General features: G+C 36.8%; 1 protein-coding gene across 4 annotated transcripts in view; it reads left to right on the forward strand.

Moving 5' to 3' along the window:
• Nucleotides 1-25,599, forward strand: part of ESD (esterase D) — a gene marked incomplete at its 5' end in the record, with an annotated part of 339,388 nt that overhangs the window by 296,401 nt on the left and 17,388 nt on the right. The window contains 3 exons of one of the 4 annotated variants that reach the window (XM_081285118.1): nucleotides 18,995-19,109; nucleotides 22,761-22,809; nucleotides 24,992-25,066. In XM_081285118.1, coding sequence (XP_081141244.1) covers nucleotides 25,060-25,066 — 7 coding nt within the window. Of the gene's footprint in view, nucleotides 1-18,994; nucleotides 19,110-22,758; nucleotides 22,810-24,968; nucleotides 25,067-25,599 lie in introns of those variants that run through there. The other 3 variants (XM_081285116.1, XM_081285117.1, XM_081285115.1) reach the window with 3 other exon arrangements.

The following is a 25,599-nucleotide window of genomic DNA, read 5'->3' on the forward strand; positions in this document are numbered from 1 at the left end:
AACCGGAAATATCATACTAAGTAAAATAATCCAATCCCCCCAAAAAACAAAGGCCAAATATTTTCTCTTCTCTGATATTGGATGCTAACTCACAGTAAAAGTATGGGGTGGGGGTGGAGATTCACGGAATTGGACAGGGAGAATGGGGGGAAGGTAGGGAGAATGAGAATGGGAAAAACGATAGAATGAAACAGACATAGCTTTCCTATGCTCATATATGAATACACAATCAGTGTAATTCCACATAATGTACAACCACAAGAATGGGAATCTAATTTGAATGGATTGCACTCCATGTATGTATAATACATCGAAACACACCCTACTGTCATGTATATCTAACAACAACAAATAAAAAAAAAGAATCTGATTGTTCACAAAGTACTTCTTGAACCGCATCTGGCTCCTAATAGAACATAATATGCAATGGCTAAAAACAAAGACATAACTGGGCCACTTAGTAACTCTTTTTTAGGTGGCCTCCTGACTATATTCCACAGACATGGGAAGATAAGGGCAAAGGGAACCTCATACACACACCCCAACCCCTCCACCCCCCCATCCCCCGTGCAGCTAATCAGCCTGAGGCAAAGTGGGGTCTGGCAAGCCTCTCAAACAAATCCATTCCCCTCTTGATTTTCCCTTGGTGTATCTACGAGGGGAGTTGCCAAGGAGGAAAAAAATCAAAGACAAATACTGCATGATGTCACTTATATGTGGAATTGAAAGCCATCAAACTCATAAAAGCTGAGGTATATTGTTGGTTGCCAGGGACTGGGGAGTGCGGTAAATGGGGACATATTGGCCAAAGAGTAAAACCTTCCAGTTATAAAATGATTAAGTCTGAGGATCTATTGCACTACATGGTTACGATAGTTAGTGATACTGTACCCTTCATTTGAAATTTCTTCTTACGACATACACCCATACCTATACACACAAATGGTAACTTTGTTATGATCACCATTGTGCTAAGTAATTTGACTGCAATAATCACTACACCTGCATAAGTAAACTAGATCATCACATGGTACACTTTGAATATAAATCACTTTTGTCAATTATACCTAATAAAGCCAGAGAAAAATTTGAAAAACAATACATTTCATCGTGTTTTTGGATGATTCACAATATACATTTGTATCATAAAAGTTCTGAGAAGTCCTGCAATAAAGAAAAAAATAATAGATTATTGGGGGCTGGGGTTGTGGCTCAGTGGTAGAGCGCTCATCTAGCCTGTGTGAGGCACTGGGTTTGATCCTCAGCACACATAAAAAAATAAATAAACAAAATAAAGGTTTTAAAAAAATAATAGATTATTGTTTAGGGTTCTTTTGAAGATATGAGCTTAAAGGGGACAAATCTTTCCCCACCTCCTCCTATTTTAAGAGGTCTAAGGACTCCTTCCCACGAGGAAGCTGGGAAATACACCTTTCAGGCCCCTTGGGTGATACCATATCCCAAGCATTAAGGATGAGCGTTGCGCTTTAAAGTGAAGTTACATGTAATAGCCTGACCCCAATGCTTCCCTGAGACCAGGAAGAGTACCAGTGACGACTTCTAGTGAGAAAGATCTGCACCCTGCTCCATGCAGGAACCTGGGAGTAGTTAGGACCTCTGTGGAGCTGCCAGAGAATGCCAGAGAACAGAAAATCAGATATGCTGGCCGATGAACTCCAATCGTGAGCCTGACCTGGAGGGGTGAGCCTCCCAGCCTCTTGCCACAGGGCCACAGTCACAAGCACCAGGAGGCTTGGCACTATGACCTTTGCCCTCGTAAAGTAAGGGCAAAACCAGATTCTCCATCAACCTCTAGGCAAAGTTGGAATCAGGCCCAGAGTTTTTGTAATTTAGAAAAATAGATGACTCTTCTCTCAAATATCATTTATAGTAATAAGGGAGGAAGGATGAAGTGAAGTCATGTCTCCTTTCCAGATCTGAACTTGATGATGTCACAGGCCCTCAGTCCTGTGTGCTGGTGCAGCAGGAGGCCTATTCCTTCCTGGCTAGGCTGTCCTGGGCAGCACCATCCCCCATGGAACAGAGGTCATTGTCCAGCACCGGCTGATGGGCTGAGCATCAGCTGCCCAGCACCCAGCCTCCAGAACAGAGCAACAAAAACAGAGTCAAAAGAGCTTCTGAGCAGCCAAAGTAATGTTTGAGGTCTGCCCTTAATTCCATAGAACACTTCTCCTTGCCCTAAGGTGGAGTCTACAGAGAAATACTGCTACTTACAACTTACAAACCTGAAGTTCCACGTTCCTGGAGGGAACTATCAGGGAATGAAGGGCCATCAATTACTGTCATCTGGTTAGATTGGAAACAGAAGACTGGAGAAGAGGGTGAAAAGAGGAAATAAAGACCAGCTGAGGTAAGTGACTGTTCTTGTCAAGGGGGAGGTTGGGACAAATCACAATAGTTAGAGGAGGAAAATATCTTGAGGTCTAACAGTTTCATTTTGGACAATAAATCCCACATGCCTCCAAGGGCCCTAGCACCATGGTTCTCAATCTCAGAAAACCTGGAAAAATGGTTTAAAATGCAGATTCCAGAGGCCCTTCCCAGGTATTCTATTTGGGGGGTATCTAGGGTCAGGTCCAGGAATCTAAAGCTTGTTTCATAAGACCCTGATATTGGACCCCTTTTCAAAACACACTGACCTAAGCCTATGAGTACATCCCAGTTATTCATTCCTTCAACTGATATTTGTTTAAAATATAACTGGGAATTACAGAGAGATGACAAAAGCCTAGCCCTACCCTTAGAAAGCCCACAGCCTGTCGGATATAAAAACAGGTAAATAAAATCTGTGGGGTCACTGCTGCACAGACATGGGTGTGTGTGTGTGGGGGGGGGGGGCTCATGTGCCACATCAATAACACGACAAACCCTACTTTGGCAGATCTGAGAAGCTTCCATGGATGAGAAGTTGGAGCTACACAGTAAACAAGGATGAATTCACCAAGCTGACATGAGGGAAAGAACATTTCAATATCAGTAGGTCCTCAGGTTAAGAAAGTGAGTACATTAAACTGAGGTTTAACTGTAAACCTGACATGGAGCGTGAAGGACAGAGAGGGAAATAGCAGAGGATAGGTAGGAATGTCCGGAGAAGGGTCAGATTGAAGGCAACTCCAAACCACAAACACTCATGTTAAGAAGCTCTCTTGCTGGCAGTGGGGACGACTGAGAGCATTAATGAAAAAAAAATTACATGTAATCAGATTTGTGCCTTTGATCACTCAGACTCCAGTTGGGATCATACTGCTTGTTATGGATAATCAATTTGATTGGATTAAGACATGCTTAAGATTAAAGGCTTCTGGGTATCTCAATGAGGGAGATTCTAGGAATGATTGGCATGTGGATCAGCAAACTTTGGCAGACACCCACCCTAAGTGTAGGCAGCAGAGTCCAATAGGTTGGAGGCTTGGAGGGAACAAAATTTGGAAGAACAAGGAGGCAGCAGCAGACGCAAGCTTGATTCTTCTTGGACGGGTTCTTGATTGCTGCTGCGATGGGCTGAGAACATTGTACTCTTGCTCCTTCACTCTTCCAAAGCAGACTCTGCCCAGTGACTCTCCAGGGAGTTTTCAGGCCTCTGGTCCCAAACTAGAGCTACAAATCATTTTTCCCTCTTGTTCTGGGGCTTCCAGCTTCTTGAACTGAGGAGCTATTTGTTCCTCCAGCTCTCCAGGCTGCAGATGGCCATTACGGACTACCTAGCTTCTGGTTGTATAAACCAATCTAATAACTTCCCTCTTTATAATCACATATATATGATCATATGTCATATGTGTGTCTATGTATCTTGGTTGTGTTCCTTTAGAGAACTCTGACTAATAAAGTGCAGAAGATAAAGATATTGAAGGTGAAGATGACAGCCTTTATTTAAGTAATGGTAACAGTGGAGAAGCACAAGATGCTGAAATTGTTTGGTGAGTTAACAAATGAATTGTGGCTAGAACTGTTGTATGAAGCCCTATGGATACCATTACACAACAAGCCCAAAATCTTTTAACTTCAATTCCAAAATTATTTATCCTCAATCCCAAAGCCAAAAAGCTCTGGAAAAAAATTATAGTAATTGATTTAGTAGCAGCACCTGACCTGCCTTAAAATAATTTGTGACAAAACCTGCCCTGATCTGAGACTCTAATTTTCAGTTATCCCATTAGTGGAATCATTCCTGTATTTCACTGCTGAACTATTTTGAATTTTATGGTTCCTTGGAGCTGTGCTCTATCCTGTGCAGGGTGCTATAGAACACATGGTTTAGGGTTCAGATTTACTTTCTAAAATCAGAGCAGTCTGAATTTACATATACTTTGGGCCCCTAGTTTTTTGAATAAGGAATTTGGGATCTGTAAAAATAGAGCAAAGATATTGCTCCCACCTAAGCACCAAAGCATCAAACAGAAGGGGAAACCAACAAGATGCAGACCTGGACATGAAGAAAAGGAAGGACTCTTGTCTCTGGCTTGGGTTTAGGACAACAGAGACTATCACAATCCAGAATGAGGAAGAAGGAACAAAAGATTAAAGAACACTCAATGGAAGTTTAGACTAAAAAATAGGAAAATTTTAATTTGAATTGTTGATTTTTTTAAAAGTGTTTACATGGGTTCATTACACATATCTGGAAAATCTACTTGTCTTGGAACACCTCAAACTTCTTCAAACCTAGATAAATTAATAATGATAATAATAATAATAACAATAATAATTCCTGACATTGGTGGGATACATCAGAGCTTATCCAGCACTTTCTAAAACTGTTGCATTTAGTTCTGAACAACTCTAAAGCATTTTTGTAAGCATGTGCTTATGGACTTATGGACTTATGGACTTTGAATTAAATCTTAATTTTAAATGAGAAATCGCCTTGTTTTTACATATATGTAAAGTTTCAAAAACTATATCACAACCAAAAAAGCCTCTGCACATAAGGAAAAGTCTGGCATCCTGGAGAAAGGAATCTGTAGAGCCACATGGGTCCAACTGTGTGTACCTCCACACCAATGCAAAAGAAGTCTATCCCGAGTTCATCAAACAACACAGCTGTGTCAGTCAGCTTTTCATCACTGTGGTCAAAATATCTGAGAAAAATAAGGGAGGCTAGATATATTTTGGCTCATGGATTCAGAGGTTTCAGTTCCTGGTTGGATGGCTCCATTGTTTCTGGACCTGTGATGAGGAAGGACATTATGTCTGAAGGATGTGGCAGAGCAAAGCTCACCTGTCAGCTGAGAAGCCCAGAGAGAGAAAGAAAGGGACTGGCGGTAAGTTCCAACCTCCAAAGGTACAATCCCAAGGGCCCACTCCCTTCAACTAGGTCCCACCTGCCTCAGTTTCCACCACCTCCCAGTAGTCCTTTCAGGTCATGAATCCATCAATGGGATGATCCACTGATGAGGTCCAGAACCCTCATGATCCAATCACTTCCCCAAAGCCTCACCTCCAAACACTGCTGCATTGGGGATCAAGTATTCAACACATGAGCCTTTGGGGGACATTCCAGATCTAAACCATAAATGTAGCATTATTTATTTCTACACCTGTACAAATAAACCAAGGTAGACTCCACCTCTCTCCCTTCAAGCAACCTATGTAATTTGATCGCTGTTTTCTTTTCAACCAGTAAATTTCCCTCCTCCTAAAAATGCACAAGGATCTACAGTTGTTCATCTCTCAACTTGCATCTGCATTTCCATGTCCTGAGTTAATAATGAATTTAATTGTTCCATTCTTGATTGCATTTTTCTTTATAATCCCATAATTATTAAATTGTTCCATAGCACACTGCAGTGTCCTTGCCAACTATAAGTTGCTAAATACTTGTCTCAGTTAACCTGCATCACTGACAAAGCTCATAATATTACATTAATATTGCCTATGAAGGTAAATGTTTCCTTAGCAAGTCTTCATTTTTACTTGTAGGGGTACTGGAGATTGAACTCAGGGACACTTAATTACTGACCCACATCCCCAGCCTTATTTTGTATTTTATTTAGAGATGGGGTTTCACTGAGTTGCTTAGCTTACCTGTATTTTTTAAAGGTATACAGATGACATAAGAATGCATTGTCCCTGTAAAAGTTTCCAAATATATATATATACATATAAATAAATATATATATATATATGTATATATATATATATGTATATAAATTTATAGTGAAAATGGGAAGGTCCATTTTACAGTTACATAGAGACTTTTCTACTTCTTACCAATAGTTTGGTGAAGTCATTCTATTCTCTATGCTCCAGGAGTTTAAAGGGAAAATTCTATTGTTTTGTTTTTCTCTGAATTTCTCCCTCTCTCCCGTCTCCTCTCTCCTCTCCTTTCCTCTCTTCTCTTTCTCTCTCTTTCTCCCTATCTTTCTCTCTCCTTCTCTCTCTCTCTCTCTCTCTCTCTCTCTCTCTCTCTCTCTCTCTCTCTGAGTCTTCCATCGATAAATCCTATTGACTCCATCTACAAAATATGCCCTCACCCCAAACCAAACAGCCATCATTTCTCACCTGGATGACAGCAGTAGCCCCTTCCTGGTCTCCTGGCTTCCTTACCCAAAAAGTCTACTCAAAGTACAACAGCCAGAGGGATCCTTTAAAAATAGTCTTCTGCTCAAAGGCCTCCAATAACTCTCCATCATACATAGTAAAAACCCAAGAAATTCCTAGATACTCTGCCCTAGTTTCTATCTCTCTAAAGTCTCCCATGTTGCTTCTGGCTCTGTCTAGCCACAGTTGGCTCCCTGATGTTCCAGAATACACCAAGTGGGCATCCATCTATTCAGGACTAGAGAATAAAAGGAGTTCCTCCAACACCTTGATTTTAGCCTGAAAGACATATATAGATGTTCAGTCTCCAGAACTGTAAGTATATAAATTTGTGCTGTTAAAGTCACTAAATTGTAATAATTTGTTATATCAGCAAGAGGAAACCAATACACAATCTACCCTTCATTTCACAGTGGCCACAGGAAAAGCACACCTTTTAGATACAGGTGGAAGAACTGTTCCCAACTTCGAAATTGACAAAGTTCTTTGTGAATATATAGCTTGCTTATTGGTATATAATAACTAGAATGCTGGTCTATTCAGTAGACAAAATATATAGAAAAACAAATATTCAAATAGAGAAAGAGCAGAGAGTGAAAGAAAAAAAGGTTTTTTTGTTGTTGTTGTTGTTTTCTATCCATGGGAAAATCTCCCATGGACCAGACACCATAACCATAGCAGACACCACAGCTTTTGCAGGGGAAGGAAACCTCATTGATTCATTCAATGATTGAACTCATAACTATGGCTATTAAAAATCCATCAGCCAACCACAAATCATTCATTGTCTTCTACTGAGCACTATGCTAGATGCTGAATAACACAGGAAGTGTGAGAATGGGTTCACAATTACATAAGATTGAATTAGAGGCCAAAATATAAGAAGTTCTCCCTTGAGGCAGAATAAATTTTCTGTTAAATCCTAAGTGCAGTGGTGGGTCAGTATGGGCCAGACAGAGGGCTGTGCTCAGCAGGACCTGGATGGAAGCCTGGCAAGGATGGAAGGGGACAAGAAGAAAGGAGCAAAAGGGAAAACGAACATAGCAGGAGTGAGGGATAGTGAAGACATTAGCTAGGTTACAGCCGAGGAATTAGTAGGGAACAGTGGAAAATAAGGTTGGACAGATACATCATGATATGATCCCACTATAAAAGCCAGGCAGAGGCATTTGAAATCAATGTAGTAAAAATAGGAACTGTGGCAGATTTTTTGCCCTATTTTATTGTGAGAATTTTCAAACATCAAAAGCAACTGAAATATTTGAACACTAACCACCCTACAGGCATCATGTGGATTCTCAATCTACATGTTACCATCTTTGCTTTATTCCTATCTCTTCATCTTTGCACCTACTTATCAATTCATATTGATTTTTTAATGTTTTATTTTTTGCAGTATATTATTAATTCTTATTCTTCCAGACGAAACTTGATTCTTTTAGCAATTTCCAGAAGAATACCCTTAGAATTTTGATGAGGTTTACACAAAAGTTTTAAGTCCATTTGGAAGGAATTACAATTTTTAATTATCTACTTTTCTTTCCTGGAAAATAATCACAGTAATGTTTTATATTTTGAAGTTTTTCTTGTATAGGTTTCTGAAATGTATGATCCAGCTTATTCTTATATATTTTACTGGTAATGTGAATATTTCCCCTCATTTTATGCTTCTAGCTGGTTGTGCAGATCTTTTCCTTCATATTCATGATTAGCCAAACCTTGTTTATATCATGAGCTTCTCTTATCAAGGATGCCACTATAACCTGGACTTCCAATGCTAGATGCAGCACAGAGACGAGAGGCAGTCTTTAGACAGAAACCAGTACTTCTCTCAACAGTCCACTTTCCAATTATTCATAAAAAAGACATTTTTCAGTATGTATATACTTTTTTGCTAACCTTAGAGACAAAAATTCACTCAAACACTTAAAAAGAGTTAAGATAATAAAAGACTTAATATTGATAAAAACTAAATAGCTCATAGTAAACATAGGGTCTACTTTAATTGTTGGTAGCTTTCATTTCCTGAATCAATTGTTTACTTTTTTAGTAAAAGCTAGAATACAGAGTATGGCTATATTAAATCAAAGACAGATGATAATATGTATTATAAAATGTCCATTTGCATCTAAAATAGAAAAGCAAACAGAAAGCTCTATGGCATGTAATCTCAGCAGTACAAAGCCACCTTTTGTCATAGAACTATAAATAAGTAGATCTTGCAAATAAAACATCACATTTCAAAAATCAAATAAAATTAGGAATATTACTACTTCCTGTTCCTTCACATTCACACTTTATAGACAGCCCCTTTGTTTTATTTTCTGTATCCTTCCAGTATTCATTACTTTTATAAAGAGTAGCCTACTGATACATTGATCTATACTTTGCTTTTTTCCAAACTAGGGATCAGTGCACATTTGTACACAGAGAACTCCATTATTCTTATGTAAACCTGCATAGAATCCCATTTTGCAGTGTACCATTTTTTATTTAAATAAGCTTTCATTGGAAGATATTTGGTTTGTTTTCCATGTTTTGCTATTATAAACAATGTTACAATGAATATTTTGACTGTTTAGTATTTCATACATTCAAAGTCATATCTGTAGGAAAAAAGTCCATCAGTATTGGCTCAAAATACTAATGCATTTGTAATTTTGATAAATATCAATAATAAAAGATTCTATCAGTATTGGGCCAAAATATTGATGCATTTGTACTCTGATAAATGTCATCTATAACATCACGGTGGTTTCTAGCATCTATTCATTCTATCTTACATTCTCAACAACAGTGCATGAAAGAATTTGCTTCTCATGGCCTAGCCAACAGTTTTGCAGCCAACTTTTAAAATTTTGTCTAATAATTAGGTGAGAAATGGTGTCTAGGTGCATTTAACTTGTATTTTCCTCATTACAGGTGATATAAGCATGTGGAGTCTTGAAGAAGCACATGCATTTATTTTCTTGGGACCACCCTCATTGCTTCCCTCTTGTTTTATGTGGTTTGGGGCTGAACTTTTTCTGATTGATTTCTCTTTTTTTAAATATGTTTTGGTTGTTTGGCCACAATATCTTTATTTATCTTTATGTGGTTCTGAGGACCAAACCCAGTGCTTCATTAGGTGAGTGCTGTAACACTGAGCCATAATTCCAGCCCCTTCTATTTGATTTCTAAGAGTCCTTTACCTATTAGAGATATGAAACCTTAATTTACAGTACAAGTTAAATATACATTTCAATTTTTGCCTTTTTTATTTACTTATGGTGCTTTTCCTCTCTGCAGGAATGTTATTGTTAGCATAGATCAAATTTAATATATATGTATGATATACCTATATTTATTTTTGTTATGATTTCTAAATTTGGAATTATGCTTAGAAAGACTTTTTCCACCTAAACAATAGCAATTAATATAAATGACATTTTTATAATTGTCTATTTCTTCTTCTAGCATTTTGTTGTATTTTAAAAAATTGAATCTTCAATGTTATTTGTTGTTTACTTTTGAATTAGGCTTATTTTTATTTGAAAGGTAAAAATTACTACCTAAACTAGGCAACTATATATATTACTACTTTTTATTATTAATTTTAACTCTACACATGGGGAAATGAGCTTTACTGTATTTTTTGTCATAAAAAAGATAGTCCTCTGCATGTGACAACAGTAGTAATCAAATGGTGGGATAACTTGCCTTATTGGTTTTTTTTTTATTGGTTGTTCAAAACATTACATAGTTCTTGATATATCATATTTCACACTTTGATTCAAGTGGGTTATGAACTCCCATTTTTACCCCGTATACAGATTGCAGAGTCACATCAGTTACACTTCCACTGATTTACATATTGACATACTCATGTCTGTTGTATTCTGCTGCCTTTCCTATCCTCTACTATCCCCCCTCCCCTCCCCTCCCCTCTTCTCTCTCTACCCCCTCTACTGTAATTCATTTCTCCCCCTTGTATTATTTTTCCCTTTCCCTTCACTTCCTCTTGTATGTAATTTTGTATAACCCTAAGGGTCTCCTTCCATTTCCAAGCAATTTCCCTTCTCTCTCCCTGTCCCTCCCACCTCTCATCCCTGTTTAATGTTAGTCATCTTCTCATGCTCTTCTTCCCTACTCTGTTCTTAGTTACTCTCCTTATATCAAAGAAGACATTTGGCATTTGTTTTTTAGGGATTGGCTAGCTTCACTTAGCATAATCTGCTCTAATGCCATCCATTTCCCTCCAAATTCTATAATTTTGTCATTTTTTAATGCAGAGTAATATTCCATTGTGTATAAATGCCACATTTTTTTATCCATTCGTCTATTGAAGGGTTGCTTCCACAGTCTTGCTATTGTACTGCTATGAACATCGATGTAGCAGTGTCCCTGTAGCATGCTGTTTTTAGGTCTTTAGGGAATAGACCCAGAAGGGGAATAGCTGGGTCAAATGGTGGTTCCATTCCCAGCTTTCCAAGAAATCTCCATACTGCTTTCCAAATTGGTTGCACCAATTTGCAGTCCCACCAACAATGTACAAGTGTACCCTTTTCCCCACATCCTCGCCAGCACTTGTTGTTGTTTGACTTCATAATGGCTGCCAATCTTACTGGAGTGAGATGATATCTTAGGGTGGTTTTGATTTGCATTTCTCTGACTGCTAGCGATGGTGAGCATTTTTTCATGTACTTGTTGATTGATTGTATGTCCTCCTCTGAGAAGTGTCTGTTCAGGTCCTTGGCCCAGTTGTTGATTGAGTTATTTGTTATCTTATTGTCTTATGATTGTGATATTTAAAAAGTGACTAGTGCTTCTATTCATTCTCCATGAACACATCCAATAAAATAAATTTTCAGTAATTATTTTCCTTTTGTATTTGTTCTGATTATATATACCGAAATGTAATTGATATATATTGATATCTGATCATTAAAAATCAGAACTTGTATTTCTGCCTTTGTGGCTTTTTATTTTGTTTTTTGTAGAAATCCATTTTTATTATATTGGTCCATGACACTGGAAATTATAAATACATATTTATCTACCACAGACAGTTCAAAGCACTGATTTTAAGAACTAATTAATGCATAAATGATCCTGCCTCCCAGGAGCTATTTACTTTCTGGAAGGACTTGATATCTTTTACTAAAAGAATGAAGTATCCAATAGATTGGTAGGGTTGTTCATTTTTGTTCATTTAGACAAGTATTCCCACTATTACTCATATGCCAAGTTTTTGTGCCCATCTTAAGGAATGGTGCTGAAAAAGCCCACATCTCTAAAAGGAACTACTGACTTAAAGAGAGATTGTTTAAGACCACAGACTGCACACATAGAACTACAGCCATCTCAAATACACAGTAACTATTAGGGGACTATACACTTAGATCAGTATCTGAGGATCTAGGGAATGGGAAGTGGGGCACTGTTTGGAGGTCAAAATCATACACTTTAAATATATAGAGACTTTTAAAAAAAATTGTTTAACTGTAAAACTTTTTCCCAAGCACTCTATCAAAGTCTTAAATTCCTGCCTCTGGTATTATCATGCTTGGCCTTTCACCTGGCAAGCTGAATCCACACAGTTCCATCTCTTCCCTGATACCAAGCCAGGACATGGTAGATGTAGAAATAAAGCAACAAAGCACATTGGTTAAATACAAATTCCCAGTGAAGAATTAGTTACTACTGTGAAAAACTGTCCAGTGTTTTAAAATAGGCAAAAGAGATAACTGGGATTCCCTTCAGTGGATGTGAGCTTTGTCTAGAGGGCGCTCTGGGTATGGTCTGAATTATAAAGATACACACTTGTACCTGACTTTCTATTGTCCAGGCTATTTTGCAACTGAAACAAGGTGGAGGTTGGTTATAGAAAACACAGAGATGCAAATGATTTCAGTTAATTGCAATGAAAATTATTACTATTCACAGTATTGCAAATTAATTTTATCTACTAGAGACTATGTTATAGTTTGGATATGAAGCATCCCCCAAAGACTCAGGTATTAAAGGCTTCGTTGCCAACCTGTGGTTCTATTAGGAGTTGGTGGAACCTTTAGGAGATGGAGCTTAGCAGAAGATATTAGGTCTGAGCTTCAAAGCGAACATTGAGATCCCACAGGCCCAAAAGCAACAGAGCCAACAATGGACTGAAACCTTTGCAAATATGAACCAAAATAAATCTTTTCTCTTCGCCTGTGGGACTCCAGAAATTTTGGCAGGTATTCAAGAATGGTCCTTTCTGTACATGTCAACCAAGACTAAATAAGAAAATTATCACTGTTTTCCTTATTATTCCCAATAAGTTCAAGATGACCTTGGCATTTTTTTCCCAGTTTCTTCTAGTTTGAAGCATGTTCCAGTCTATAAACCTCTGTTCTAGTCACACATCTTTTTCTCATGTTATCTCTACAACTCAATTACTTATATATTTTTAAAAGTCCTTTCTCCTTCCCTTATTGATTCCAGTAAAAGCATTTTTACATCTGCTCATTAACACTGTCTCCTACTCAAAACATAATCCTTCTAGAGCATTCATACAACACTGTTGACTTATGAGTTTAATGGTTTAGGTTAGTAGGAGGTAGATTGGAAAAGGCCAGAATTTAACAATTACTGGGAGACATTGGCTATGTCTTCTCAAGTTCAACTAAACTAGTCTCGGCTGACAATGGTGATTGTAAAATAGCTATTAGGGTCCATTTCACGGGACAGATGTTGCTTCTCTTGCAAGCCTTGGTCTGCTACCAGGAATTAGATTCACCCAGTATTTAGTTTGGAGCCAGATTACTTGGGCTGATACTCCATCCAGACCCCAAGTCACTAATGTTACAAATTAAGGACACAATTTTTATAGATTCATTTATCATTTGACCATTGCTCTCCATCTTCTGAAAATGCCTGAAGAAAGATTAAACTCAATAAGATTCAAACATTACCCAAAAAAGAGAGAGAAATAAGGAGGTATTACTCAATTGTTGGAAAAATAAACTTTTATCTATATCCTAATGCCAAGAGAAATACCTGTAGTATACCTTATTAGCAGTAATTGCACTGTTTTATAAATATCATTCAGAGTTATTTCAAATGCTACATATTTTTACTTCAGATGTATGTATATGAAAATAATACTAAAGAATTGTTCTCTAAATGTATCTGTAGAAGGAGCAGGGATATAATGACAGGTAATGAAGGCTAAGTCCAGAGGTTTCTATTATCATGAACATATTGTCCACATCAAAAAGACACTGCATTCATCAGAATATCCATTCCCTGAGAATTATAACTAAGAGTAAAATATTTCTATGTGATTTATGAGTTCCCACTGAATCCACAAGCTGAATCCACACAACTTCATCTCTTCCCTGATACCAGTGGGAATTTATAGTGCTTCAGATTATACATTTCAAAATATAAAGTTTCCACTGTTGGAGAATATTACCTGATGAAAGGAGCATAAAAACAGAACAAGATGTGTTGGTAGAAATATAATATGGCAAAAATATTCTAGCTGATATTTTGGCAATTTGTTATCAAGAGGTTAAAAAAAGAAAATGAATTTTGACTTAGCAATTCCACTTCTAGGACTATGTCCTCAGAAAATCACTTTAATGGACAAAGGTGTATTTGCTGAGGGCCATTGCCAAGTAGGAATGATGCATCGAAAGTTCCTTGCCAGCGTACCCCATGTTGCTTAGAGGACATTCGCTGGGACATTGCATGTATGCTTTAGTAAGGTGATCTTGCTCAAGGACCAGGGCGGATCCGCGTTTAGAGCTAATCAGGTTTTAGGGAATATCCTGTCCTTGGGTTTAGGGAAGTTCCAGGTTTAAGGTGTACCCTGGGGGGGGGGGGAATAGGGCGTAACCTGCTGCCTCAGGCACGCCTGATCCTTGAGTTCCCATTGTGTTCTCCTGAGATTCAACATCTTTGTTTGTATGTGGTGCTGAGGATCGAACCCGGGCCACACGCATGCCAGGCGAGCGCACTACCGCTTGAGTCACATCCCCAGCCCCCCCCTTTTTTTTTTAATTTTTAATATTTTTTTTATTTTTTAGTTCTCGGCGGACACAACATCTTTTGTTTTTGTTAGAGCTTGGTGCTTGGGCCACCAAATGCCGCAGTCTTGGCTGGGCACAGAATCACGAGCCACCACACACCTTGTAGATTCAAACAGCAATTCTTTATTCCCGAACTCACACCGGCCTCTACACATGTTCTGGGGAAATCCCAGTTCTGCTGCCGCCCAATTCACCTACTCCATGAGGCTTTTTTCCCAATACTTTCTGAATCTCACGAGAACACAACGGGAACTCAAGGATCAGGCGTGCCTGAGGCAGCAGGATACACCCTATTCCCCCGCAGGGTACACTTTAAACCTGGAACTTCCCTAAACCCAAGGAGGGGATACTCCCTAAAACCTGATCAGCTCTAAACCCGGTCCTTGAGCAAGGTCACCTTACTAAAGCATACATGCTATGTCCCAGCGAATGTCCTCTAAGCAACATGGGGTACCCTGGCAAGGAAATTTCCGATGCGTCATTCCTACTTGGCAATGGCCCTCAGCATGTATTTACAATGGTAAATATAATAGAATAATAATAAAATTGTAACAACCTAAATGCTCAATAATACAAGAGTTATAAAAATATTGTATGGAATATATGGAAAACTATTCATCTATTAAAATTTTCTGAGTAGAAAAATATTCTTTGTCATAGAAATATGTTCAAATATAGATCAGTGTTCAAAAAAGGAGGGAAGAAATATTTTATTTCATATGCTGTAAAAAGGAAAGCCTGTGAGAATAATTTTAAGTAGATTTATCAAAATTCTAAATATGCATACTCTGCAGAACAGCAAGCAATTGTGTTTCCAGGAGATATACCTTGCAGAAATATTTGCTGTATGCACAAATAGAGTGATTATATATGCATATGTATACATGACCTGAGTTAGTGAAACTGAGAAAGATAAATTCTGTACATGAGTTTTATGAGCTTTCTCGAAAGCAAGTTGGTGGTAGAGGTCAAAAGCAGTAAAAAATATCCCAAACAATTCACCCAATAATTCCTTTTTTAGGAATATATTTTAAATTTAAATTTTTAAATTCTTCTGTAAATGCAAGAACTACTCTGAATATGTCAACAGAAATGGGGGAAAAAATCAAGAGAAAAAACCAGAAAGAATGAAAACATTCAACACTAACAAAACAAGAAGAAAAGTGTGATATCCTAAGATGAGGATATATTTTTAACATTCCAAAAATTAAAAATCAATTACCTTTTTGGAAAATATAAATTATCAAATTCAACAAAAGCTATTTTTAAATAAAAAAATCATGTTACAAAGTTAAAAAAGGAAAAAAGCTTTCATTGTCAGGCACAAAATCTTCTATAGTGAAGGGTTTTCAAAACTTAAATGAACTGATGAACTATTAAAGAAATTAAAATTAGTTTCTCTTTAAACAGGATGATTATTGGTGATTTGACAAACTTTACTGCACTATTCTAAATTTTCTAAGTGTTCTACTTTTATAATATACATTTGCTATTAATATATTTAAATTTCAACATATTATTACTACAAATAAAATTTCATTTAAAATTGAAATGGAATCTAATTGAAATTATGAAAGTAGGGAAATATAATTTTTATTGTATTGAAAGCACTGAAATACAGGCAAGAGAAAAGTGGAACTAATTTGAGTATTTTGTAAAAAGATGAAGACAGCAATGTACCTAGCATCAGGGAAGTGGGGGCCAGCACAAAAGCTCATGACCAGAAAAAAGTCACAGGACCCTTCTTTGCTGGACACCTATTTTTTATTTAAAAAAGAAAAGAACATGTGTAAATAAAAATAATAAAAATGATTTAAGTTAAACCCAAGTCACTTCATGAATTATTTAGATCTCTACTGTTCTAGATATATGCTATTCAATACAGTAGCCATTAGCCACTAATGACTACTTAAATTATTTAAAATTAAATAAAATTAAAAACCTCAGTTTCTCAGTAGCACTACCAAATTTCAGTTTCTTAATGATTGCTAGTAGGTCTGTTGGAGAGTATAGATATTGAACATTTCCAGTATTACAGGAAGTTCTATTAGACAGATGGGCTCTACATCCCCCACTTTACTTTATAATTTATTCTGATCTACCATTCAGAAGTGAAAACAAAAATCTATGACCTATTAATTTTTTAGAGTATACTCCACTGACTTCCTATATAAATGATATGACTCAAAAATGCATATTACTAGACCAAGCCCTGAATTTATTAATTTTACAAGCTAAGCTTATATTTTAGAACAGACTATTAGATTTCAGTCGTGGATCTCCATTTCACATGTCACCAAGTAAATATTTGAAAATTTCTAGATATGTTTTGGAAATGGAAGTTTGTTGGGAAAGCTACTGGCTTCTGGCAGGTAGAAGCCAGGAGTATTACTAATATGTTCTATAATGCAAAGGATAGCCCCCCCCTCCAACCCCCTGCAGAGAATTATCTGGCCCCAAATACCAATAGTGCTAAAGACAATAAACCCTGATCCAGTCTGTGGAAAAGCCATAAAAATGCTTTTCAAGTAGCTTATCTTACATCCAATATATCATTTTTCATGTATAATGAATGTCTTTTCTAGACTTTCTAAAAATTAACTCTGCTATAGACTGAATAAGCATTTGTGTTCCCAAAAATTCATAAATTGAAACCTACATCCCTAATCTGACAGCATTTGAAGGTGAATCTTTGAGAAATAATTACGGCATAAGGGTGGTGTGTTCACTAATGGAACTATAGTGTCATCATAAGAAGACAAAGTGTTCAAAATCTGCACCCTTCCCCAAGCCAGGTTATAGAAAGAAGGGGTCCCCTGAAAATCAGGAAGAGGGCCCTCACCAGAAACATAACTAATGGGCTCCTTGATATAGGATTTCCCACCCTTCAGAATGATGAGGATTTCATTTCTGTTAAGCCAACCAGTCTGTAGTATTTTTGATACAGCAGCCATGGCTGACTTAGACATCTCCTTTCCCACAGATGTTTAAGTAGACAAATTTATCTCATTTTCATTTCATTCCTTTATTGTCTTCCTAAGATTCTATCTTATTCATTTTAGATCAAACTAAGAGTCTGTAAATCTGTCACACATTTACAGATACTTTTTGGACTATTTCTTTAGTAGTTAGCATTTATCCATTTTTAATATAGTTTCATTGTCAGAAAAGTCAACTTACTTTCTTATTTCAGTTCACTTTGCTTCCATGTTCAAATAATAATATACATTCCTAATATGTTAAGGAAATAGAATTTTTAGGTCTATTTTAATTTTAGTTATGCTTAATGAAGAAATTTTAGTTCTGATTATTATCACAACTGCCTTAACCCAAGTACCCTGTAGGAAAGGATTTCAGGCTTACATAAAAGTAATTTTTCACTTCAATGCTTTCATAAAATAAAAACATTATTTCTGCTTAAACATTATTTCTAGTCTGAGTCCACAACTTAGTTCTACGGGTCCACAAGTTAGTTCAGTATAAAGGTCATTATGGCAAAATGGACCTGAGCCAACAACAGATACTGGCAGTAATCTGTGTGGCAGCTCATCCATATTTATTTCATTTTCCGTTGAGGTCATTTCACCCACCACTCCTTATAGCAAGATAAGCTACAAAATTTGCAGGACCCAGAGCAAAACAAAAAAGTAGGGACCGTGTTTAAAAAAACAAAACAAACAAACAAAAAAACACTATTGTGAAAATAAAACCAAGCAAGGGTTCTTTGGGTTGCCTGCCCCTGAAGCCAAGAGGAAAGGGTCTGTTTATCTAACAGTGAAACACAAACACACACTTTGGTCCTTTCGAAATCATGTTTAAATTTCTCAATATGCTTCATTTTCTCAGTAGGTAAAGTACACTGACGATTAGTTTGCTTAAATAGTAGCAGAATGGCAAAGGGTGATTTGCTGCAAATCATCAACCAGCAACTCGTGCACAGTTCAACTTTTGTCGAGGAACGAAGGAAGATCATTTGGCACCGACGGAGCTTGTACTACGTTGTCTGCCACTGAAGATTTCAAATACCTCTTAATTCCATCTACCAAGTAGGTGAACTGAAGATTTGGGGGTGGAGAGAGAGGGGTCTTGAAATTATTCTTTGGTTTCTAAAAACTGTACAGTGGTACACAGAAACCCTTTCCACGACTTAAGTGGAGACAGCCCTCAGGTTTACTAAAGCCTCAGGTCTTGCTGACTTCTCCCGGAAGGCTCTGAGTGCGCGGACAGTCGCTGGATAAGGAGATGCGGTCCAACCTCTAACACGCTCCACTGACCCTGCTGCAGAGCCGAGACCGGGAGGCGAAAAGCCTGCTGGGAAGAGCGAATTAAGGGAGAGGGCGGGCCCAAGGAGGCGTAGCCGCGGGGTTAGCGGAAAGGGGCGGATCCCGGTGTGGGCGGGGCCAGGCCGGGCCGGATCCCCGGCCATGTTGAGGCACCGCCCTCCCCTCCCTGCCGCGTCTTGCGTCCCCACCGGCACCCTTGCCGCAGCCATAGGTAAGACTGGGTACGGGTAAAACAGCCAACGTCCTCCGCCCGCTTAGGTGTAGAGCAGCAGCTGTAAACCAGGCTTGGTCGGGCTGACACCGAGGCCTGCGGCGCAGATGTCGGCTCGCACGCGACGGCGCCCAAACGCTGCCAAACCGTGGCGCGAGGCCAGACTTTGTCCCGGGCACGGCTCCTAATCCCTTTACCTGCACCGAGCTCCCAACAGTGTGTGACTCGGCGCGCTCGGCGTGCTGCATCCCGGAGAAGCTCCCCGTTGTCTAGTGCCCGCTACCGTGGACAGTATTTTCCCTTGTACAAAAACAGTTCCCCCTGTCTACATGCGCTGCCACCGCACGAGTAAAAGTGTTCCTATTCTACCGAGGAAACGGGCCTCCCTCGGGACAATGGTGGCGCCCTCAGAGGGCCAAGGGAGTAGCCCACACACGTTGGGGACACGGCAGGCTAGCTGAAGGCGCGGTCACGCGGAAAGAAGTGCCCAGGGGAGCCTGCATCTTTGGATTGGGTGATAATAGTTCAGGTTGTAAAATGACCTCCGAGTTCAGTAGGGAACCAGACACCATTTCAGATGGGGTTATCAGGGAGACAGCATTCAAATTAAATGACAACAATTTCGCATAGGTCCTCTTGGCTCCATTGATCATTAAGTTAAATGGATTAAAATCCTAGGCTAGAATTGTAGTGGGACATACTAGAAGGAAAGTAGGAGGCTGAGTTTTAATATCTTATATATAATTGGAATTGGTGGTAGTGGGAGTTAAAAGGGCAATGTTGAAACATTTCAAATACGAACAAACAAGTTGCAGCCAGCAGTTGGGGCGCTGCAGTCTGTTTTGCAGAGAACTGTTTAGGTTGTTAATAATCGATAGTGTGGGACATATTGGAAATGAAGTAGATACAAATTCAAGAAGTCAGAATGGTAACCAAAACCACAAGTAACAGTTGACTATCCCATATCCAAAATGCTTAGAACTAGAACTGTTTTGAATTTCAGATTTTGAACTATTTGAAGATACATAAAGAGATATCTTGGGGAGGGAACCAAAACAGAATTCCCTTCTGTTTCATATTCCTCATATACAAAGCCCAGAGGTAATTTTATACAATATTTTAAATAATTCTATTCGTAAAGCAAAAGTTTCATGGTGCAGAGTTTTCCAATTGTGGTGTCTTGTGCACCCAACTTTCAGATTTTGGAGCATTTCAGATTTGGGGATTATTGTTGCTCAGCCTGTAGATATAAAGAAAACTTTTGAGACTTGTGAGAAAATGGAAAGAATGGGCAAAAATACAAAGAACCTGAATTTCTGGATGACTCTTAGCTTCAATAAGAAAAGAAAACAGTAAGATTTGACTGTTTGACTTTTTAGAAAGTGGGTATGTTATGAATAAAGAATATTTACTGTCTTTAAGTTTTTTAAAATATTGTAGATGGACACAATATCTTTATTTTATTTATTTTTTTTATGTGGTGCTGAAGATCAAACCCAGTGCCTCACACATTTGAGGCAGCCGGTCAACCACTTGTCTACAACCCCAATGATCTTTAACAGTTTTTACTGATTGGCTTGACATGTTCAAGCCATGTTCAGTGAACCTTTCTTTTCCAAACACCATTCATGAACTTTCTAGAACAGTTGGATACATTTTACAGTGCCAGTTGGGGGAATTGGTGGTGCACTGTAAAATGGTTTGGTCTTGAGGGTGGTTTTTGTTTGTTTGTTTGTTTTAGTGTTTACCTGTTTTTTCTTTTTTTTAAAACTGGTTCTTAGTACCCATTTCGCCTACAAAATCTGTTATAGATCTAAATATATATCTATATTACAACCTAAATGGAACATGTATCAGACAAATGACACACAATTGGTACTATGTAAATTTCCATATGTATATTTTACTTAATATCGGTCACTTTAGCATAGTTCATAAGTCAATTTTATCACCATGTCCTTTCTGTGTAGTAAACTCATAGACCTTTAGTCTGCCTCCCTCCTTTATCTCTTCTCTCCTTTTTCTTGCTCACATTACAAAATTGACCCACAATTCTTAGCTAGATAAATCCATCTTCCTCTACTCTCTTAGTCCTCACTTCTCTTTTCTTCACTCTCAGTAGATGACTACATCTCATATTTCCAAGTTATACCTTAACACTTCTTTTTATTTGTTTAAAAAGAAAAAAAAAAAAGTCTTCATAGTACTCTTATTCCAAGAAAGATTTTGACCAGTTACCAGGGCTTGTGGCAAAATAGGTGTAGTGGTGCCTTGCTTAACTCTGGGATATGTTCTGAGAAAAGGATCATTAGGTGATTTCATTATTGTGTGGATATCACAGAATGTCCCCACACAAACCTAGATAGTATATAGCCTATTGCTCCTTGTCTATAAACAGCATATTACTGTACAGATACTGTAGGTAGTTATATCACAATGGTAACTTTATATATCAAGAGGAAAGGTACAGTAAAACTATTTGCATACATATATAGGAAAGACACAGTAAAAACACAGGATAAAAGATAAAAATGGTATACCAGTATATGCTAGTTGCTATGAAAGGAGATTCCAGGACTGGAAGGAAGTTGCTCTGGGTGAGTCAGTGAGTGGTGAGTGAACATGAAGTCCCAGGACCTTGTGTATACTGCCATAGACTTCCTAAAAAGTATTTTTCTTCAGTAATAAATTAATCTTAGTTTACTTTTTTACTTTTTTACTTAGTAACTTTTTTACTTTTTAAACTTTGTAGTTTACTCTTTTGTAATTTACTTTAAAAACCAAACATTGTACAGCTATACAAAAATATTTTTTATCTTTATTCTATGATGTTTTCTATTTTTTATTTTTGTTTGTTTTTTTGTTTACTTTTTAAACTATTTCACTAAATAGAAAGGCACAAACACACACATTAGCCCAGGTCTACACAAGATGAAGATCATTAATATCATGGTACACCTTCACATCTTATCCACTGGAAGGTCCTTAGGTCAGGAATACACTTAGAGCTGTTGTCTTACGGCCTTCTTCTAGATACCTCCAGGAGGACCTGTCTGAGACTCTTCTTGAGGTGGTATCACTTTTCAGAAATATGTTCATGGTTTTCTTGTTACTTTTTTTTTTAATTATAAATTTGGTTGTAAATAGATAATACACCATGAGCATTCTTAATGAAAACTTTTCAGACTTGGAGTTCATGTTTTCTAACTTTTTTGGGGGGTGGGGAGGTAGGTACCAGGGATTGAACTCAAGAACACTTGACCACTGAGCCACATCCCCATCCCTATTTTGTATTTTATTTAGAGACAGGGTCTCACTGAGTTGCTTAGGGCCTCGCAGTTGCTGAAGCTGACTTTTGAACTTGAGATCCCCCTGCCTCAACCTCCCGAGCGGCTGGGACTAAAGGCATGAGCCACTGCAACCAACTATGTTTTCTAACTTTTTAAGGAACTTGTTGAGGTCTGAAAAAGCTACTAAACCCTTCTCGGTGAATTTTCTTAAGGATTCTTTTTCATTTACTGCAATTTCCTTTTCTCTTGCCTCTTTAGCTCTTTGTGCTCTAGACAATAGGACTTTTTCAGCTTCATCATAATCTTTGTAATGGTGCTATAAGAAACTTTGTAATTTATAATCCATTTGGTCTTTTTTCAGGATCATCTGCCCTTCATTGCAGACTAAAAACCAAGTAGCAATTGGACAGGTAAACTTACCTTTCATTGTTTATGGGTTAAATGGAAAAAAATATATAATAACTTGGTTTAAAACATCAGTTGTTTTTCACAGACAATTTCTATTGAAAAATATAACTACCTAGTGTTTTATAATTATATATTATATATCATATTAATTCCTAGCTTATGTCCTTTCTTTGTTGTTGTTAAACTTAACATTGTTCTTAATTTGTAATTGAAGGTAGTTTATAAAACAAGTTACGTAGGGGGGACTTTAAAAGATGGGTTTTAAAAAAAAATATTCTCCCAATTTTTAAAAAAATACTTTAACCATGTTTTTTTCTGGCCAAATGAATAGTATTTAGTTTTGATTAAGGAATATTATTTTAATTAAGGAATATTCAAAGAGCAGAGGAAATAGACTACTTGTGGTTTATTAAAATTAATGAATAACAAAGTATGTGATACAAATAAATGACAAGGTGATTTTTAGAAGTTTCACATAGTATCTAAGAACTTCAAAATATTATTCACAAATTCAAGAAATATAGTAATTATTAGGTGCCTCTTAAGTACCATATGTGTCCAGTGTACCATATTTTGACAAAGCCTACTTACTTCCTAGAGCTTTAAGAAAATTCCCATGTAGAATGATCTAGCAAATTTTATTCTTTGGTCTCATGATTTATGTATATAAATATTATACAGTGTCCCCCCTGCATAATTTTATTCTTTAAGATAGGATCATGAATAAGAAAAACTGAAGTAAATATGTAATAACATAATATCTTATGGAACAATGGAACAATTTGTCATTTAAGGATTTTTTTTTTATAGTTTGAAAACAAAAACTAGTGGAAGAGATGTTAATTTCTCTCTTTGGAATTGTAATACCCTAATCCTATAGAATCCAGTCAATTTTTGGTTGTCTTTTTTTTTTTTTTTTTTTTTTTTTTTTTAAGTACTTAATGATCCTCTACAGAGGCAGGACAGCAAAACAGCTAAGAGAAGGGGCTCTGATGTCAGACTTCCTGAGTTTAAATCCCATTTTTCTAATATAAAACTAAGTATTTGGACTTACTGAAGGGATTGCTTGAAGACAGGATTGAAACTGTTCTCACTTGGAATTTTGCAAAGATATTTCCAAGTTTGCTTTTTAAGATTATTATTAACATATCTTTGTAAGAATAATACTAAAGCTGCAGCTGATCAGCCTATAGTAGTACATTTCACTGAAAAAAACCACCAGAGTGGTAATATCTGTTTCTGGTATCTGGACTTTTTATTTAGTATATAGAACTTATCATTTTATATTTTAATGTAATGCTTCTAGGAATGGGAAGGTAATCCTCCCTTGAGAGATACACATTATAATCAGTTTCATTCCTCTTTGCTCAACAGATAAATGGTTTTCCAATTATTTCCATGTATTTACTATTAAAATATAATGTGTAACATTTTACATGTAAGTTTGAAATTACTTTTATATGACAATTAAAAAGATCTGTTGGAGAGAAAAGAAAAATTAAGTGCTAAACTTCAAAATTTCCTAAAAACAAGCTGTTCTTTTTATTTAGAAAATAGCAGACCTATATTGTACAACAAGCTGTTCTTTTTATTCCCTAATAACAGATCTGTGTTGGTTTGGTTTAAAAGGAGAAATATTAATCTAAAATTTATGTATCACTTTTTCTCAAAAGCTCTCAGAGGATGAATAATTTGATCTGGTTTAGCATATTGAAAAATACCTATCATAATGTTAGTCATCAATAATGTTATATTGTCATCAAAATAATTATAGGCACATCATCTTTCTGTTTTAAAATCAACCATAATTAAAAATACCCACTCCTTCACTTCTTTGTTACAGTTGACAGGTAGACTGTTAATATTTTTTAATCTACTAAACTGGTCGATTAGTAACTTGAGATTTTTTTTTTTTTATAAATCTGGGGCAGTCTGCAACAGTAAATTATTAATGGTATGACAAGTTATTAAAATTTTCTAGAGTCAAGTACAGATAACAAATATAAGTGTGAATATGAAAGTTAGTTTCTAAATGTTATTTATCAGAAAAATGGCATGTGAAAAATTTCTGGATGGAAAACAGATGTGTATTTAGATAATTGATCTGGAAACAATGAGTTTCATTTCAAGTTTTCAGGAACTACGTCTTTTTTAGAAATTAATGAGATTAATCTTCACTAATAGGAAAAGAATGGCATTGAAACAGATTTCCAGCAACAAGTGCTTTGGAGGATTGCAGAAAGTATTTGAACATGACAGGTAACTATTAAGAAGATGTACATAACTTTAGATGTCTCATTCAATTTGATTTGTTTTGCCTAATTTTAAACAAATGTTTATATATTTTGGTATATGATTTCACTTTTGAATGTGGTTTCTCTTGTTATCTAAATGACAGTTTCACCAAACTTAATTCTGTAGGGGTTGGACTGTGGAGCCTAACAAAGAATACCTTCCAGATTTGTGTTGATGGCCTTCTAAAACTTTATGAAAACGTCTATGGTGCCATTAAAAATTCTGAGAACATTTTTAGCTAATGTATGACTAGAATTTGCCATATTGGACATACAGATATGGAACATTTTCATTATTGTAGAAAATCCTATTGGGTAGTATTGCTTTGATGAGGTTTCATTTTTAGAAAATGAAATAGAATTAATTGTATTTGAGAGGAAATTTATGAAACTGGGTGAAGGGGATTTTTGATGTTGAAGTAGTGATAAAATAAACCCAGTGTCATTAATGTCACTGGAAAAGGGGTCCAGGGAGGTCCTTGGAAGAAGGAGACCTCA

This window comes from Spermophilus citellus, assembly GCF_964194105.1.
Source record: "Spermophilus citellus genome assembly, chromosome: 1".
Classification (NCBI taxonomy): domain Eukaryota; kingdom Metazoa; phylum Chordata; class Mammalia; order Rodentia; family Sciuridae; genus Spermophilus; species Spermophilus citellus.